The sequence below is a fragment of the Microplitis mediator genome, chromosome 7 (assembly GCF_029852145.1).
Source record: "Microplitis mediator isolate UGA2020A chromosome 7, iyMicMedi2.1, whole genome shotgun sequence".
NCBI lineage: Eukaryota > Metazoa > Arthropoda > Insecta > Hymenoptera > Braconidae > Microplitis > Microplitis mediator.
In genome coordinates this window covers 9522930-9544298 of record NC_079975.1, presented here as the reverse complement: position 1 = coordinate 9544298, position 21369 = coordinate 9522930, and the positions used below count along the sequence as shown (strand labels likewise).

General features: G+C 27.7%; 1 protein-coding gene and 1 non-coding gene across 8 annotated transcripts in view; one reads left to right on the top strand and one right to left on the bottom strand.

Annotated features, from left to right (window-relative positions):
* Positions 1-21369, bottom strand: part of LOC130670721 (troponin I-like) — a 56886-nt gene continuing 35517 nt past the window's right edge. Inside the window, exons 5-9 of one of the 7 annotated variants that reach the window (XM_057474157.1) lie at positions 19350-19450; positions 11355-11398; positions 8761-8902; positions 944-961; positions 1-359 (exon numbers count right to left, since the gene is read on the bottom strand). In XM_057474157.1, the coding sequence (XP_057330140.1) occupies positions 294-359; positions 944-961; positions 8761-8902; positions 11355-11398; positions 19350-19450 (371 nt within the window). In that variant the 3' untranslated portion in view covers positions 1-293. Of the gene's footprint in view, positions 360-943; positions 962-8760; positions 8903-11354; positions 11399-15887; positions 15989-16593; positions 16695-19349; positions 19451-21369 lie in introns of all 7 variants that reach the window. The other 6 variants (XM_057474155.1, XM_057474154.1, XM_057474156.1 and 3 more) reach the window with 6 other exon arrangements.
* Positions 16927-16999, top strand: Trnav-uac (transfer RNA valine (anticodon UAC)). Its single transcript has one exon. It is a non-coding gene; the product is annotated as a tRNA-Val (tRNA).

The following is a 21369-nucleotide window of genomic DNA, read 5'->3' as shown; positions in this document are numbered from 1 at the left end:
TTTGATTTTGATAACTTATTGTTTCACATATTATTTACGAATTTTTAATTATTATTAACACAAAAATAATTAACTAAACAAAGACAATTATTTTACAATATACTGATTATTTTTAATTTTAGAAATAACGAAAATACAAGACAGGATAATCGTGGGGATTTGATTACACAAAAAATTGGAAGGTTAAAAAAACTTTCTTTAAACAAAAAATAAAAAAAAAGTGAACATTTTTTTAATGGATGTTGTAATCTTTTTTTTAGGTGATATTTGTTTTTGGGTAGAATTCATATTTCTCATGCCTCGACTTCTTCTTCCTTTACCTTCTTCTCGTCTCCTTTCTTTGACCAATCCGGTTTTTTCTGAAAAATTTAAAACATTATTTATTTAGTTTATTTATATATTTCTTCAAATAAATCTAAGGAAAATGACTATTATTATTGCATTTACTAATTTCTAATAACTAATAAATAAATGCTTGCTAAGCTAATTAATAATTATTCAAAACAAGACAAAAAAATGGTACATTCGTTTATATTCACACACAAAATTGACTTATAATTATATTTTTATTTAATTGCTAATCTATACTATGGCAGATCTCATTGAGTCAATTAATTTATTATTTGATAGTATAAAAAAAAACATACTAAATTAATGACTAGTCGTTATTTAAATAATTGACAATGTTACACCTTCAAGTCAGATTATGTAATATAAAGACAAGAGAAGTATTAAAAGTGATAAAACTATAAAAATTTTTAATTTATAATTAAATATGTAACACTTCTAATATCGTGCTACAGGCGGTAGTGAAGCTAAACTACAGAAAATAAACTTCTTTAGATAGTTTTTGTTTGTTTAGAAATTTTTTAGTTAAAAATTATATTTATTTTGAATCCTAAATTATACTTTCTCCCATTTGTGACTGGCATTAGAATTTTACCTTATCTTTTGAGGCATTCTGCAAACATAGTGTAAGAGCAAAAAATATTAGCAAAATAAGACATGGACAACAGTTAAAGCATTATGTACCGACGCTATAATCATTGAGTGTTAATTGATCTTAAAAAAATTAAATTATAATAAACACTTAATAATAAGATTAATGTTTATGATTAACCATATTTCCATATTATTTTTTTCAATACACTGTAAAAAATTTTTGGCGTAAAAATGGTCCCGGAGGACCTTGGTGTGAAATTTTTTCGGTGTGAAACATGAAGCGGTGTACTATTAACACAATGTGAGTGTCATCTTTCACACCATTTGGTGTTATTAGGTCATAACTCAAACATTGTCCGATCATATGATCTGTAGTTAAAAAATTACACAATAACTGTATTTACACGGAAAAAATTAATCGGTAGCTGCTACCGATTATTTTTTTCCGTGTAATATCACAAGTAATTAATTTAACTTCAACTTCAAAAATTATCAATTAACTTTCTTTAATAAAGATTAAAAATAAAAAATACAATTAATAACTGAACCAATAAAAAAATATAATGTCAAGTATTTTTAATTTAAAAATTACATATAACAATTGACATTTTGTTAATTAATCAAATGTAAATTAATGACAAACTAACAATTTATATACTTTTGTCATTGATATTTGCTCTTTAAAAATGAATTAGTGAAATTCACTGCGAATCAGTGAATAGTCACTATTTCTACAGCTATAAAAGTATACTACCCGCACGAAAAAATATATAAATAACATATATGTACCATATAGCCGATACATTGATGCATATATGTCACATATATATTTTTTTGTGTGGGTACTAATTCGACCAGTGGTATACTTGTAGCTGGTTTCCAGTGAATATTCACTAATTCAAAGTGAATTTCACTAATTCATTTTTAGAGAGTGTACGACCTCTATGTGGTATTTTATGCTCTCTAAACATAAATTAGTGAAGATAAGTGAATTTTCACTGATTCAAAGTGCGAATCGAACCACTAATTTCAAAAAGTTGTTCGATTTGCACTCAGAATTAGTGAATATTCACTTATTTCACTAATTCATGTTTAGAGAGTGGTTCGAAGTGAATAAATTAACGATTCTATTAACATAAGTACTGTTGTTTGATATGATATCAATTAAAAATCAAAACTTAGAATAGGAATTTTTCTAAAAGCATTTTTTATTATTATCTCGTCTAAATGAGAACTTTAATTATTTTTATTTTCATTGTATACCGAGTAAAGTAATATTCACACTGTTGGTGGAGGGACTGTTCTAAAACACGCGGTCGGCTAACTTTTACACCCGCAGTGCGTAGAAAATTTGCACACCAAATCATTCACACCACTTCGCAGACTCAGAATTTTTAACAGTGTATTAGCTGTTTGTAGTCGCCCTAATCTTTCTTACAATTAAAACACTCAATGATTTTTTTTTTAAAATTATCAATCTAATAATTTCATTTTTTACACATATTACATATAACTTTACTACGTCGGCTTTTCGAGATATCGGAAGTCTCAATTGTTCTTTAAAATTATAAACAGTAACAACAAATAGTTATTGCTTATTAATTTATCAAAAAGTTTTTGAAATTAAGGTGCTTGTTGCGTGAAACGATTTTTCGATTCCCATTAAAATTGAGTATTTCAATATTGAAAAAAAACATTGCCCATATAAAAAAATTTGTTGAAAAAGCGTTTATTCTAAACTTTGAAGCGTGATACAATGGTATACTTTTTCTAAACAATTTTTAAACTTTTGAAAATACAAAGAAGAAAATAATTGACTTCACAATACAAATGAACGTTTTTTGACTCCTTTGTAAACTTTCTTTGACTCTCTATTAAAAGTGCTAAATTTTATTATTTTTTTTAAATGCAGAATACAGTCAGAAAAAGCTGATTTTGAACTAGTCAAAATTTTGACATTTTAACATGGATTCTTATGGAAAATAGAGATTCACGCGTGAGCTTTTTATAAAATAAAATCAAAACGCATAATAAAAATTTGATAAAAATTTAATATGTTATAGAAACCAAAGTTACAAACCGTATAAAAAAATAAAAAATTATTGACTATCTCATTTTTGAAAAATTGGTCATTATCTATAGAAATATATTCGCATAAGTGAACTGAACATGTATTGTTTAATAGTATTTTGTGTATACGTAGGTAAGGTATTCTACCTGTAACAGATCTATGAGCAAAATTTTTGCCCAAAATACTTTTGAATTGGACTTTCACGAAACAACGACCTTAAATACTAAAATATCAGTAAGTAAATCAAACAAATTTTTTTAACAACAAGACTTCAGATAAAACGATATAACATTTAACGAATACACAATATCAACACAACTTTCGAAGCTTGGCAGCAAAATCCGTTGAAAAATGCTGAAAAGAGCGGTACTTATTTAACTTTAGAGTAGCCAGGTGTTTTTCTTCTGTTTCAATAATAAATCAATTGACGCGATATTTATTTAATTATTTCTTTTTTTCGTATTCAACTTATAAGGCATTCAATTTTTTAGTATAAAATAACTAAATACTCAAAATAAAATTATTCATAAGTTATTTTACGTTCACGGAAAATTCTTCTTGTTCAAAATACTATGGTCCCATAGTCAAGCAGGACCACGTTGGCTACCTGACGGAAATTGAAAAAAAAATACAGAAATTACGATGGCCATAGTAAAATTCACAGTGGTTACAGTAATTTGTGATATAACCGTCGTCAATTTTACTGTGCACGGGTCAAAAATAAAAAATAGCGTAGACTTACTCTCTTAAATTTGAAATAGTGACTATTCACTGTTTACTAGTGAAAAGTATGTCACTAATTTAAATAGTGGTATACTTTTCACTAGCCATAAGTGACTATTCACTGCCAAATAGTGATTGTCACGTGACGTTCACTATTTCGAGTTTAGAGAGTAACTGGCTTACTTAGTCACCATTTAAGACGAAAAAGTTTAAATCAAGTCAAAATTGACTTGGTTTGGGCTTATTCAGCTTAAATTATAAGGCGAAAAAGTCCGAACTAAGGTGAAAGGCGAAAAACACATTTTACACTAAAAAATACTGCTTTCTTTTGACTTGGTTGATCAAGTCTAAAGTAAGGCGAATAAATAACTTTTTTCGACTTGCCTCAGCAAGTCAAAAGTAAGATGAAGGACTGTCGTACTCAAAGTGAAGATGAACAATTTCGAACTAAGATGAAAAAGCTCTAGAAGTTGACAAAAATGTAATTCAAGTCGAAAAAGTCGAGATCTTATAGGAAAATCGTCGACGAATCAATAACTTTAAAAGAAAATACCCGTTCGGCATGAATGTCAGGAAGATATCTTTTTGATATCAGAAAGATGACATAATTTTGCAGATAACTTTATGATTCTAATAAGATATCTTTCTGCCACTCATGCCGAGCGCGTAAGGTAAAGCGAGCCTGAATCGAGTTTTTTTATTTGACCACCCGGGTGACCATAGTAACTTTTGCATATGTTTATTTCAATTTCTGCAAGTGGCCAACATGGTCTGGCTTTTCTATGATACTATAGCATTTCAAACAATAATAATTCCTCCGTGTATAGTCAACAAATAATAAAATACAATTAATTAACTTATTTTATAACCAGTTTACACCCGATTACTAAAAAGTTAACATATTACTATCATAAATGAATAAACGAAATATTTATGGCAGGAAGTAGATTTATTTTTAAAAATATTATTTTTCGTGTTTATTTTAAAGTGGAAGTAAAGTTCTTGTGTTGTGATAAGTTAACTGGAAATGGATTGTAAGTAGAGTAAGCGCTTTCACCATCATGTATACCTAGTGAGAACAAATAAATTGTGTACGGGTAATAGTGTTGTAAGCCATTCTCACCTTTTGCATATCAAGTTGCACTTTTTACGATCGTAAAGTCAAAAAAAAATTTTCATATTTTTCTTTAAATAATTTTTTTAATTTTACGTAAAATATGTATTTTTTTTGTCTTTTTTACGAAAAAGTTTTTTAAAAGCAAAAAGTACCAAACACTCTCTAAACCTGAGTAAATGAAATAAGTGAATATTTATTAATTCGGAGTGCCAGTCGAACTACTTTTTGGAATTAGTGGTTCGATTTGCACTTTGAATTAGTGAATATTCACTTATTTTCACTTACTCATGTTTAGAGAGCAAAATTTTATAACTAAAATATAAAAAATAAAACCAGGTTGTAAACTAAATAAATATATTTGAAGGAATAATAAAACTACACTGTCAAAAAAAAAACGGTGTAGGTCCACGCTATCCCAGTGTTAAGGTTTTCAGTGTTAAATTTAATCCCGAAAACGGTGTTAAAATAATACTAATAATAGTCTTAGAATTTTTCCCGTTGTCAAGTGGTGTTAACAAAAAAAATCGTTTCATTTTTAAAGTTTCAGAAGTTGAATTGTATTTAAAATACAAAAAATAGTACATTGCAACGAGTGAACCAAATCAGCCATTATTTTTCAAGCTCATCGACTTTAGCAGGAGTTATAGACGAGTGATTTGTGCACGCCGAAGACGAATGCTAAAGACATTGTATTTTACGGATAATGGTTTAGTCCACGTGTTTCGTACTAGACTTTATTCAACGCATGTCTGATTATCCTGATTCATTACATCTATAAATTAAGGTCACGGTAGTCGTTTAGCGATACGGTGCTAATTTGCGCTTATCACAAATTAAAAAATTTGCCGTAAAATATGAACGACTAATTAAAAATTCTCAAATATATTAGTGTATGTAATTCTAAAACTATTTGGCGTCAACAGTTTGTAATAGTAGAGTATAGGTAAGAAAGGTATTCAATAATGGTTTCAAAAGAGTGTCATTATGAGCTCATTATGTCATGGTAGTGGAAAGTCTAGAAATCTGCGTTGCCTTCTCATTTATTACAGTACATCGGTCGATAAGCGGCCACTTTAAGGTTCGCTTTACAGCTGTGATAAAACAGGATAACAGTATATGCATTGAATGAAAAATTTTACTCAACGCAGGCCTGATTTGCGCACTTTATATCGTCTGCGTTACGAACCCTAAACGGCTGTTTATCAACCGGTGTAAAGAAATTGAGTAAAGTCAAAGTAGATTTCCTCGTTTTCCACCGGCGTTGCGAAAAGTGAGTGTTATAATGAAATTTCACAAAGCGTCTCAAGATTTTGACTGAGCTCCATCTATTAAACATCATAACAACTCGTTGAGCGACTCAAAGTTTTTTGTCAAAACGTATGTTGAACGGCTAGTACACTAAATATGGTTACTTCAATTCATCATATGCAGAGTACTGTACCGCGTGATTGTTGTATTTTTTTTATTAATAAACACTCAAATTAATAATTAAAACATCCGAGTGAATTATAAATCAATTAAATATGAATTATGACTTTTAGAGTCGATGGTTTGTTGTAATTTCGTGGGTGCACGGTGTCGCTAAGCAGCCACAGACTTCGCTTCGCAGAGTGTCATTAATCGCGTAAATCAGGCAATTGTTGAATAAAATATAGTGCATAGTACTCTCTAAATCTGAACAGTGACTTTTCACTGTTTCACAGTTATAAGTATACCAATTAGTGGTATACTTATAACTGTGAAATAGTGTATATACACTACTTTTCAGTGGTTTTCACTGTTTCAGATTTAGAGAGTAGGACACTCAGATAGTCTTTATCCTATCTATACAATATACTATTATTTGTTTCGAAAATCAGTGACACGACAGAAAAATTCAAAGAATAACTTCCACAATAACAGTTTAATATTATTGTATAAATTATGGAAAACAAAATTTAATGATTCAAGTCTCTACGCATGTACACCATGTTAACACAGGTTGAATAACACCGCTACACCGGTGTAAGTTCATATTTTAACACCGCTTCTTTTAGAGTGTATAATTTTAATGAATCGATTAGATAGGGATATAAAAGAAAGAATTGTCAAAAAATTTTTGTATTAAATATTTTTTTGGCCCGGAAATTTTTTTGTAAACTTTTCTATCAACTTTGAAATATTATTATTGTATGATAATTTCAAAGTTGGTTATTATTTTACAATAATCTGTGTGTATCATATTTTGAGGATGCATGGGATAAATTATTTCTTCGTCTGCCATTCCGCTTTCTCAGATTTCTTAGGCTGTGGAGAACAACACTCATCACCTATCTACTTAACTACTACGAAAAAGTAAATACAAAAAAACGTAATAACTAGCTAATTTTATCATATTTATCAAGGAGATGATGTTATGATAATTTAATCAAGTTAATACTATATTATAACACAGTCTCTTATTTTTTATTTATAACATCTGCATTTAAAATTATGCGTTTCAACGTCGGTAGAGCCAATTGAACTAAACCAAATTCAGACTTATAAGATTTACCGAATTGAATATAATCGATTTATTCCTCGAGGCAAAAAAGGTCTAGTTTCTGTCCGCTAAATTAGTTTCTGACTTCATTTCAACCCTGTCTATTTGTCTTAGATTGTTTCGCTTCGACTGACTCCAGGCATTTAAACTCTTAATTTTAATCCAGATTATTAAAAATATAGGAAAGTGAGGAACAAAATAAGACATTTTTTAAAAATAAAAAACCAATTTTTTTTAATAATGCTGTTACAGTTCTTGGAACAAATGAGGTAAGTTAAACAACGTTCAATTTAAAGTTTTCAATAAAAATTTTGTTTATATAAAGTATTTACTCAAAAATTCTTTTATTGAAAACTAGAAAAAGTCACCCTGAGGTAAAGCGGGTCACCATTAAAATTTTGTTGATTTATTAGTTAAATTATTGAAATTAACTTTAATTGTCACAGATCAAAAACGAAAATTTAAACCAACAATTATTTGAATTTTTTTTTAATAGTGGCCTATTTCACCTCATATTCGACTTTTCGAATTCACAATGAAATAATTTAGGTAACAAAATCTTGAGAAAAAAAAACTGTGCAAGCTGATCAATTAGCCTCAACTTCTTTTGAAAAATGGTAAGCAATTTTAAACATTAAAAAAATTCATTATCTTAAAAATTATGTCTCATTTTGCCCCGGTTTTCCCTAGTGTGTGACGCAGGATAAAACACGATTTCATCCCTTGTCGCTTAATTTACTATTTCTTATTTTAGCACATCACCTTGATTATATTGATAAAAAGACAAATAATACAGAAGGCTGGTACATATAGAAAACAATCAATACATCCTGTATAAGTATATTTATGTATATATACAAAGGGTAATGACTATAAATTCTACTTTACGTCAGGACAAATCACAAAGACACATATATGTCTACATCATATGCAGGGAAGCAAAAACAATTTAACTACTTTTACCTGCCTCCATATTGATAAATATTTACAAATGTTTCATATATTTATGACAAAAAAAAATTTCAAATTACATCACTAAGAAATTTAAGGAATCAGTTCATTTAAAGATAATATAATAAATTCTTTAATTTGATTAAATTTTGAAAAAAAAAAACAGTAATGACTCTAAAAAATGTAATTTTGTTACTTGTAGAACTAATTCCTTTGATTATAAAATAAAAAAAACTTGATATACGCGAAATAAAAAATAATCCTTTGAAATATATATAGATCGTGTTCTGTATTTGTGTTAAAGTAAATGCCGACAAACAGCAATTATTTAAAAATTAAGAATACGGTCCATTTATACTTGAGAATAAAATGAATAGATCTGAATACATATATATATTTAAACATAAAATAAAAATAAAAAATGAATTTATTTACCTCTTTGTCCTCCTCTTCCAAAGTGAATTCCTTCTTCTTGACTTGTTTCAATTGATTCCTGAAATTAAATTCAGCCGCCTTCTTTTGAAGCTTGGCGAATTTATTTTCATATTTGGAAACCTTTTTCAGGGTAGGCTTTACACTGAACAAATAAATTTATATTATTATTTTCAGTTTATGAGGTACGTAAACAGAGAGAAAATTATGTTGATCATTCCTAGTAAATTATATGAAATATCCCATATCGCTATAGTAATAATTACTCAAAATTATAGAATATCCATTCACAGTTTTTAGAAAAAGTTTCTATAGATATGGGAATAATTAGTATTATTATGATTACAGTTCCTATGCCACATGGTTATTTAATTATGGCAATGATTACCATACTCATGGTGATACTTCCCATAGTCGAATAGTGATAAACGCTATATTTCAAAGAAAGTATACCCATAATATTTGTAGTAATCGTTCCCATTGTATTATGGTAAACGTTGTCATATATTGTAGTAATGATTACCACTCCATTATTAAAATTAATATCATACTATCACAGGGATAATTACTATAATAGCATAATAATGATTACTAGGGAAGGCCAGGGTTGGTTATCACAGAGGTCATAATAGACAACTTAACGAATGAAATACGAACATTGATCGGTGTCAAAGAATCGACGTCGAAAGGGAGGTGATACCTTCGCGATTCTTTGCCGCTGATCGTTGAACCGATCGCCATACAATTATAGGAACAATCATAATAATGACTATTCTAATATCGTATGGGAAAGTAACCGACATAAATAGTGTTGCTCATTATAAATATAAAGGTTATGATTACCATAATAATATAGTAATAATTTACCACAGTATTATGGTAATCATTACTATCGAGTATGGTATTTATTATCATACTATCACGGAAATAGTCATCACAATGACATAGGAACTATTGTAATATCTACACAGAAATAAAAACCTACATAAATAGGGATGCTTATTATAGTTACTGAAGTAATGATTACCATAATAATATAGTAATAATTTACCACAGTATTATAGTAATCATTACTATCAAGTACGATATTCATTACCATTCTATCACGGAGATAATCATCACAATGGCATAGGAACTATTGTAATATCTATAGGAAATATAGTAATAATATAGTAATCATTACCACAGTGGTGTGGTAATCATTACCATCTAGTATGGTATTTATTACCATACCATCACAGGGATAGTTACCAAAACGACATAGGAATTATTGTGATATCGTATAGGAAAAAAATCCAGTTAGATAGGAATTTTTATCATAATTAGTGAAGTAATCATTATCTTAATAGTGTGGTATTCATAACCGTATTATTACAGGGGTAATAACCATACACGGAAAGAAAATTATGGGAAGTTTTCCTATGCATTATGGGAATGGTTCCCATAATGGTATGGGAACAGTACCTATACTACTATAGGGATGGTTCCCATATATTATGGGAACCATTCCCATAATGCAATTGGAATGGTTCCCATACCATTATGGGAATGGTTCCCATACCATTATGGGAATGGTTCCCATACCATTATTGGAACCATTCCCATAATATTATGGGGACCATTCCCATATCATTATGGGAACCATTCCCATAATGGTATGGGAATCATTCCTATACTATTATGGGAATGATTCCCATACCATTATGGGAATGGTTCCCATATTGGTATAGGAACTATTCCTATAATATTATGGGAACTATTCCCATAATGTTATGGGAACCATGCCTATAATATCATTAAATTTTTTTTTGCACAATAGTGTAGAAATTTCTCAAAATTTGAATTTTCTTTAATGTTTTGTGCTGACAAAAAATTCTTTTTAAAAATTTTAATGTTTTTTGCCAAATACGATTTTTTTTTCAATGTTTGAATTTTTGTTTTTATGTTTAATAATATTTCTGTGTATTGTAGAAGTGATTACCACACTTTTCTTTAAATTAATTTTTTCATGATAATATGGGAACCATTCCAATTGCATTATGGGAATCATTCCCATAATATTATGGGAATAGTTCCCATACTATTATAGGAACCATTCCCATAATATTATGGGAATGGTTCCTATAATATTATAGAAAGTATTCCTATAAATTATAGGAATCATTCCTATAATTATAGGAACCATTCCTATAATGTTATGGGTATCATTCCCATAATTATAGGAACTATTCCTATAATTATGGGAAACATTCCTATAATTATAGGAACCGCTCCCATAATTTATGGTCGTAATTCCTATGATGGTATAGGAAAAAATTTCACAAAATTATGGGAACCGCTGCTGTAATTTTCTTTCCGTGTAATGACATAAGAATGATTACTAAAATTTCATAGGAACTATTTTAATATCGTATAAAAATAAAAGCCATACAGATAGAAATGATTCCCTTAATCTGTATGGGTATTGTTCCTATAATCAGATTAAAAAAAAACAGTTTCCCCACGATGTGGGAACTATTACTGTCTAATATTGTAATCATTACCGTAAATTTCTCTCTGTGTAGTTATAATTTTTTTATATATAATATTAAACTTACAATTTGCCTCTGAGATCGTTCACCTGACTGTTGAGTTCGGAGATCTGCATTAATTAAAAATTCAATTAATTTTTTATAATTTACATTAATAAATAAATTTTATTTGTTATTATTAATAGTATCATTATTATGATTATTTTTATAATTATGTATGTAAACTATATTATAACACAAATCTATAAGCAAAAGCTACAAAGAAAGCCATAAAAAAATTTAAAAAATGAATGCTACAAAGCTATTTGTAATAATAAAAAAAATTTTAAACAAAAATAATTAAAAAAAGCAGAAAATCATGAATTATATTTACAATTTTTTACATTTCTTAAATCATAAAATTATAGTATGTTTTATAATTTTTATAATTTAACTGGTCCCAGTCAGCGAGTAAACTTTTTCTACCTAAATCTATAATTATTAACTAATTATATTCCTGTAATATATATTTATGCACATATGTATATATTATGTACATTTATTAATTATTATTATCATAAAAAAAAACGCTGTAAGTAACATTTATAATTAATAAACTGTGAAATTAATAACAGATTATTTAAATTGTTGAAGATCTTTAAATATATCTTGTCATTAACCGAATAATGTTTTTGATTGGTATCGATAAATTTCACAGTAAATTAATTGCGGATATTTATATAAATAGAATCCGATTTGTTATCGGAAAGTCAGTAGTCATTTTTTTTTTTTAAATAATTTATATGGCAATAAATATAAAAGTGAACGAATTTTATACAAATATCCCCAATAATAAAATAAATAAAATTTAAAAATTGTTGGTTGGTGGTGTGTGGGTTGGTGCAAAATCTTTTTCAATGATTTAATTAATAGATTAGAACATAAAATACGATACCGTGGAAAAATAAAAAAATTAAATCGCAGGTATACAAAAAAACAAAAAAAAAGGATTTATACACCAAATTTATATGGCATACAAACATACATGACAAAGTAATTTAATTGGCAGTAATCAACGAGTAACAACGATATACAATAGTTTCTCGATAATTTTTTTTTTTTATTTACACACACCCACTCTCTCTGTGTTGTGTTTTGCTCTCTCGGATGAGGAAATTCGTCAACGCGTTTTTTTTTTTTTTAATTTTTTTTTTTTGTGAGAGCCACAAGTTGGGACAGGAGGAATCACGAGGTGCGCAAGTACGTAAAAGGGGCTTATTGGTCGCATAAAAAACTTTTATTTGGAAATACAAACAAGTGTTAACGAAAAAAAATAATAAAAATTCAAAAATAAATAAAAAGAAAAGTAAATAATACGTAATCCATCATAAAAAAGGTAAATCCATGTATGAATTGTACCTTCTCATAATGTAATATAATAATAATATAATTAAAATAGGACCCACATCAATCATCACACATTTATAATGTCGAGTGGCATGTTGGAAAAATAAAAAAACATATATAAATTATACATATAATACAGAGGAAAAATTCAAGCAGAAACAATAGTGATGATGAAGCCATGCAAGTATTAGTTATTCATCATTTAAATTAAAATTTTAAGTATGAATCTTATAAAATTGTAAAACAAAATAAATACATTGACAAAACGACAATTTATATATTTCAATTAAACTATTGGGTATGTTTTTAACTTCAATAACAACGAATACGTGATTTTGCACCGTACTCACAAACACACATCGACCACACTCAAGATATGTTTATATCTAACGTCCTCTCATCACATAAAAAAATAAGTTAAAATTTTTAAAAAATAAGTGACAAAAATATGGAAATTTCTGACACACAAAATATCGTATCAAAATTTTTTAATACACTTATAGCTTTTTTATTTTTAATTCTTCGATTATTACTTTTTATTTATGTTTTTTATAGAGGAAAGAATAACAAATAGTTATGTTGTATATATAATTTTTTCAAATTTGGTCCAAAAATAAACAAATTTCATAAAAGATTGACGTGGATAATTTTTTTTTTAAATTCACTATTTTTATGTTTTTTAATCTACCATTTGCAAATTTTGTAACGAAAATTTACGTAATAATGGATTACAAAAAATAGTACATTGTGTGGCAAGGGTTGAAACAAGACGATTTCAGACCAGGGTGAAGTTGGATGACACACCCGCAGTCTACAATCGTGTTTCGTCCTGTGTCACACCCTACATATATTTTATGATTACCTGCGTTGGATCGTTAAGTTTCAGTGTCAGCAGCCAATCAAAAACAAGTTAATTTAACAACAATGTTGTGATCAACTCTTAGTGAAAGCGTAAACTGTCATTCGCCATTTATAATTAAGACGAAAAAATTAATATTAATTAACATTTACACTCATTTTTATAAAACTTGATCACAAAATCAGAACTGTCACTAACTAAATAAAATAAGTAATCCGAAATTACTAATAAGCAAATGACAGGTATTGAGATGAATCAAGAGTAAGACTGGCTTTCAGCGGGCAGAAACATTTTTTGTTTCTTCCCAAGGGTCAAAACAACCTCGATTTCCGGTCATAATATCCTACCATTATAATCCTGGACATAAAAATCCGAGACAATAATATCCCAAACAAAAAAAATCGTGACAAATATTGATGTTTTATCAGGATTTACTCTGATGTATCAGTAATTTACCTGGATTTTTCGGATTGCCTTAAAAATCTGTGACAATAAGCGACAATTTATCAAGATGTATCCTGATTTATCAGGACTCCCCCATGGAAATAGTATATATGCAGAATATAAAAAGAATATATTCTGGAATATATATAAGAAATATAAAGAATACAAAAATAATATATAAGGAATATAAAATAATATAATTAAGATATATACTTGATGTATTCTAGATACAAACAGAATATATTTATTTTAATATATTTTTTGCCGTTTTAAATATATTCGGAATATAGATAGAATACATGTAATATATATCAAGAATATGCGAGAAATATATGTAAGAAATATTCAGAATACAACAATAATATTATAATTAAAATATATACGAGATGTATACAGAATATATCTTGCCAGACAGACCCGCTGTACTTGCTCTGATACTAGAATCCCACTGGAGAATTTTTTTTTTTGCAAGATATATTCTGTATACATCTCGTATATATTTTAATTATTATATTATTGTTGTATTCTGAATATTTCTTACATATATTTCTCTCATATTCTTGATATATATTACATGTATTCTATCTATATTCCGAATATATTTAAAACGGCAAAAAATATATTAAAATAAATATATTCTGTTTGTATCTAGAATACATCAAGTATATATCTTAATAATATTATTTTATATTCCTTATATATTATTTTTGTATTCTTTATATTTCTTATGTATATTCCAGAATATATTCTTTTTATATTCTGAACATATACTATTTCCATGGGGGCTTTTTGTTTAAGATATTTTTGCAGGAATCAAAGTGATGAAATTTTATTTCCGACTGTTTTCTCGTGTCAGATGTTATGACTGGTTACCAACACATTTGTTTCTGCCTGCTGAATGAAGATATTCGCAATTCACGCATTCGCTAATGTATTTATCTGCAGCACTGGGCGAAATTAGCTTGTTTCGATTAGCTATACAGACACTGAAACTTAAAATTTCGATGCTGGTACCTCGATAAAATAGTATTCTACACACCAAGGAAGAAAAGTAGGACATTCCAACCCGCGCAAGCCAAAGGCAAGGGTGGCAAAGGCACGTATTAAAACGTCCTTCTTCTCCGTAGTGTACATCCTATTTTTCACCAGATCTACACCTGAAAATTTCGATTCTTGCCTCTGTTTGTAGAAAGAACGTCACATGCGCTAATTTTTATTATTCGTTTTTTTATAAGTGAACTGTACGACTTTCTTTCCGTAAACAGGGCAGGAATTTAAACTTTCAAAGCAAATATAGGGTAAAATATAATTTTATAATCAAATTTTATTTAACCTATTTCAGTAAAAAAAACCAAAATAATTTCCACGATCCAAAAAAAAATTTTCTTTAAATTATTCTATCCTCTATAAATTTTTCCATATATTATATGAATAAATTCTTACATTTCAAAAATAAATGCACAAACTTTTTTAAATTATTCATATATAAATTAGATTGAGAATTTATTTATTTAAAAATCAACGTATACGTTTTTCATTATTTTCTGCTTAAAAAAAAATTAAACAAATGTTGTCTTTCAAAACTCTTATAAAATTTCTTTCACAGAATATATGAAATACAACCGTCAGTTGATGTATTTGCTTAAATTTTTTTTTTGTATTCAAAAATTTTTGAATAATTTTATGACATTAAATAATTGGAACTGATTCATAAATTTGTAAAATAGAATTATATAAGATATAAAAATAAATTTGCATACCAAAATTATATGTATAGATTGAATGTTTTTATAATAATTTTGGCAAACAATTATAGAAGAAGAATATTTATATGATAAAAAATAGTGATAATAAATTAAAGGACATTTTTTTTAATTAAATGGGTGCGATTGTGGGGTTATATATTGTACCTCATAGTCCCTTTTCCGTACTTCACGCTCCAAATCCCACTTCTGACCCTCACACGCGTAGACGCGTTCGTAATACGCTTGGCAAATCTCCTTCAAGTCCTCTACAAGAAGACGGAGAGCGATAAAATATTCATTTTAATTTTCATTCATTTAAAACAAATGATTTTTATTTATTTATTTTTTTAAATAATTAGAAAAACAGTAATCAGTTAATTATAAAAAAAAATAAATAATTATATCGTTGATTACAATAAATTAATTTTATGTAAGTGCATTATGTTTTATTTTATTTTTTATTTGACACAAAGGATTAATTGGGAATAATATATTAATGTAGTAATATTAAAATGGACGTAATTGATTAAGTATAATTATTATTAATGTTAAAATTTTATGTGAAAAATATAATATCATCATATACATGTATATGTATGTAAACGAAATATTTTTGTTGCGAAAGCTATAAATTATTTAAATTAAAAAAAAAAATCGCAATTAATGTAAAGTTACATCATTATAAAAAATGTATTTTTGTTTGTTTATTATTATTTTAATTACATAAATCATTTCACCGCGATTTTAGCCGTGCATTTCGCATTATTTGAGCTTCCTTATTTCAATTAAATTATGAAAATAAACAAAATGTTTAAATAAATATTATTTTATATAACTGCAGCAGATCGATATTTTTTTTGTCGCTAATTACCTCAAAATCTTTCATTCTATTTTTCCTCTCAAGATCATATTTATCACCTTCAAGTGCGCAAATTCTGTGCCAAAAGGCTGTGCAAAGGGTCTGGAGCTCAGCTAAAAAAATAACAATCGACAAAGAACAATATGGAAAACTATTCATTTCAAATGAGAAATTTTCAAATTTTTATCATCTGACTTTTTCCTTTCATTATTTTTTGTTAAAATATATCAGATAACGATAAAGTTTTTCTACTTTTTTTTTATTTACTTCATTAAATTTAAAGCATTTATTCACTTTGTTAAAGCCAATTTTAAATAAGACCTCAAGCAGCTGTAAAGTATAGTTGGTTCCGTGGTGTAGCGGTTATCACGTCTGCTTTACACGCAGAAGGTCGCCAGTTCGATCCTGGCCGGAATCATTTTTTTTTATTAATTTTTATATTAATATAATAAATAAATACAATTTTACCAGCATATTAAAATATTAACTACCAATTAATTCAACAAAATGAGTACAAAAATAACTACTTTTAGCAATCTACGCTGCATTATATACGTACAATTAATATATTATATATATTACATATACTTTTGCCGAATTTACTGAAATAAAATTAGTTTACGTTAATGAGTTTAAATAGGATAAAACTATCGGTTCTGGATACTCGTTATAAGAGAAAGTGAGGGAAAGACAACATTTGGAAGGCAAAAAATGCTTAGTTACGATTTGTAGAAAAGGATGAAAAGTTGATCAGCTCGGGCAATACTTCCAATTGAAAAATTTTTTTATAACGCATACTCGAAATATATCCAAATAGTAACTATGTTACGGAGAGACAGTTTCAGTCAATGTGCCGTCAAGTTAAGGGTAGCATTAGACTATGCATCCAAATAGCCGTTTCGTCCGCAACTTGATGTAAACTTGCAGCTGGAACTTAACGTCAAAATTGGGCATGATCGGCCGAACTAAGTACCAAGCAAATTTACTAAGGACAGTAAGATTTGGTATAGTAAATATGCTTTTACTATACAAAATCTTACTAAGCTTACTCAGGATTTAGTTCGGCCAAACACACCCTTGCAATTCGTTGACGAGCGCAACAATTGATGACAATAGTTAGGCGAGTAAAAAGTTGCCAACAATTTGACGGAAACTTTGTCAAGTTGTTTTCTTATTGCAGCTGCAGATTGTTGTCAACTTTCTGAGAAAGTTGAGGCCAACTTGTAGTCAATAGTTGGATAGTCAAATGTTACCCTGAACTTGACAGCATATTGACCGAAACTGTTTCTCTGTAACTTAGTTGCAGAGAAATTGTGGTTATCTGAGCAACTATTAGCTACAAGATGGCTTCAATTTCCCCAAAAAGTTGGCGATAATCTGAGACCGCAGTTTCAAGGCAAGTTGACAGAGAAAATTTCCGTTAAATTGTTGACAAGTGTCTACTCGCCTAACTTATTGCATTCAACTTGGTGACAAGTTGCGATCAACTGTTGCGTTCGCCAACAAGTTGCAGGAGTGTTTGTGTCAAGTTTCAGCTGAAAGTTTACGTCAAGTTGCGGACAAAATGACTATCTGAGTACGTCATTTAATGCCTATAGTTGGCAGTTAAAAGTATAAGATATGACACAGTGGGTCATAAAAATACCTAATCGTTCGAATTATGACGACATTAGACGTGCATAAAATACTTTTTAGTTGCATGGACGATAGCCAATGTACAAAAACAAACATAGTGTCATTGGGTCATTTTGTAACAAAATTTGTTTATCAAGTGTATTTTGTTATTTAAAATTTCAAAAATTTGGCTCTGAGGTAAAATGGGCCACTAATAAAAAAGAATTTTTTGTACTCCGTCTATATGCTGATTCCGATAATTCAATTAATAAATCAGTAAGTGCACGGAAAAAAGAGCAATTGAAAAATTACAGTTTCGTATAGTAGTAAAGCGCTCCGAGTCTGAAACTGTAAAAATTATATTTTTTATCAGTAAATTTTACAGAAATAACAAATATTACAGTTTCAAACTCGATATTGTCGATTTAAACTGTAACATTTGCTGCTCAAAATTGTATTAATTTTATTACTATAACAAATTTCTAAAATTACAGTTTAAGCTTTAATGTTTAAGGATTTTTGCCCCGAAAGCCTTTTTTATTGTAGAAACTGTAATTTTTCAACTGCTCTTTTTTCCGTGTGATTAAGAAGATCAAATGATTTTATTCATTTTTTATAAAAAATAACATTTTTTTTATTCATGACTTATTTTACCTCAGTTAACTTTTTCCGGTTGTCAATAAAAAAACATTCAAAAAGAAGAAATTGTTGTTACCAAAAATTTAAAATTAAACGCAATGCCTGAGCTGATCAACTTACCCTAGCTTTTTTTAAAAACCGTTAGCATTTTTTAATAAAAAAAAAAAGTCAAATATTTTTGTTCCGAAAATGGTGTCTCATTTTTCCCTCATATTCCCTATTAGCTTTAAACACTTTGATAAGATGATTTATGGATGCAATATAAAAAAACATCACAGATATATAGCAATAAGTATTTAAAGATACTTTAATCGCATTTATTATATATGAGAATATTTTATAAATAAAAATAAACTATAGAGTGTAAACACAAAATGCAGTATCGAAACCGATGCTTTTACCCTACAAATCTTATTATTTTAAAAATTTATTTAAATATCAATTGCGTTAAAAATAAATTAGCATTATATTGCAATTACTTGACAATTGCTAATTTTATTAATTATTATTAAAACCTCGTAATCTTTCGTGTCAACATCAAACTCAAGGTCGTATTTCTTCTCCTCTAATACCGCAATCCTTTTGTGATATTGAATCAGAATTGACTTCAATGCAGCTGATAAATATTTTTAAAAATATTATTTTCTTAAATTCATTTATTTATTTGCTTTATTATTTTTATGATTTATACTGTAATTTTATTAAATCATTCGTATTCATTAAGTTCATTAAGAACTCATAAATATAAACCTAATTGTAAGTAAATAAAATTTATCACTAGAAAAATAAATAAGAGTTTATTAAATAGTGTAAATAAATATAAATGTGTTAAAATATATATTTATATAAAACGTAAGTATAAATAGTAAATGACAGAAACCATTTCAGCAGATAGCATTTATGTATCATAAATATGTCAGTATGTTTGTGTATGTAAATGTATGCAAAACCAGCAAACAAGATAAGATCAATTTTTATAGAAAAAATAAAATTGATAAATAAATAATACAATAATTATATATAATCAAATTATTTCATATTTAGTAAGAGTCGGGCATATTTATAACGATTAAGGAAGGCGGGCAAAACGGGATCGATTTTCGTTCTTTTTTTACTTCTATTTAAAGTTAATAAACCAAATTTGCTGTTGCCATAAAAAAAAAACCCTCAAAAAAAAGTAAAAAAATTTTTTTTTATTTTGAAATAAATTGACTACAGTAAAATTGTTTATATCTGATTTAAGTATGCGGTAAAAAATTGGAGTTGCTACAACAGCAGCTGTAGTTGAGGTTACTACAGGTTGGAGTAAAGAAATGCCGACTCCAACTTGGAATAACCTCAACCACACGTGTAATAACGTCAGTACTATTTATGTAGTATCCTTTACTACATATTGAAGTACTCGCTACTACAATGTTTTACTTCAATATTGTGGTTAGAAGAACCACAATTTTTTTCCGTATAAAAACAGATTTGAAATAAAGTAAAAGACCATAAACCCGATCAGTACCATTAGCCACTCACTTTAACTGATTAATGCGTTTTTATAATTTTTATAAAAATGAATTTCAAGTAAAAAAAAAAATATGATTGATAAATAATTATTTGTGAATCTAAATATAAGAATGAGACGTATCAAAGTATATTATGATTTATTATAAATTTAAATTAAGTTACTGTTTTCAAAATCACGCTCAGCCGGCCATTGTTTACTTTGAAGAGAGATGGGATGGGATGATGGGTCTCTTATCTTACTAATAGTAAATAAAGATGCCGAAAAAACAAAATAATTGAAAATAAATCACTTATATCAAATTCAAATATAGCGAAGAAGACACCGTATGGATTTTTTGTGGCCAACAATACATTAAATATACTGATAAATTTTTAAAGAAAATTTTGGGGCACTTAAAATTGCATAAAAATGATAATAAGAGTTGCAGATGACGATTAAAAATAACTTTTTGAAAACAAAAATTTTTTTTGGATTATGGTCAATAAATTTCCTTGTTGAAATAACTATGAAATACTTATATATCATCATACAACCGTTGATCTTACAATTTTTTTTAATTACAAAATAACGACAAGAACCTAACTAAAAAATCTGTGAGATATTTTTGCATAGGTTCTCATATAATTATTATTATTATACAATATACCCATATATGCTCATATAATTATCAATCTGATAAATACCGTCAGTCATGTTATGTAAAATGTTGGCTCTTATAAAACGTCATAACAGAAGAGAATAGTTCCGTTGTCTCATAGAAAATTTATAAGGTTTTATGATAAATGGAAACCGAAGTAACAGGTCCGGAATTTTCCTCAAAAAAAATTGCTATGAAGAACTATGTGCAATTACAGTGCCAAATACACATCACTTTCTCATACATTTTTCCATATACTTTTATTCTTATGAGAATCTATAAGATTTTTTCAACAGGGTTGCATTATTATTAATTTCAGTAATAAAAATAAATGATTGATATTCGCGGATTGTAATAATAGATGGGTAAAAGTTAAATTATA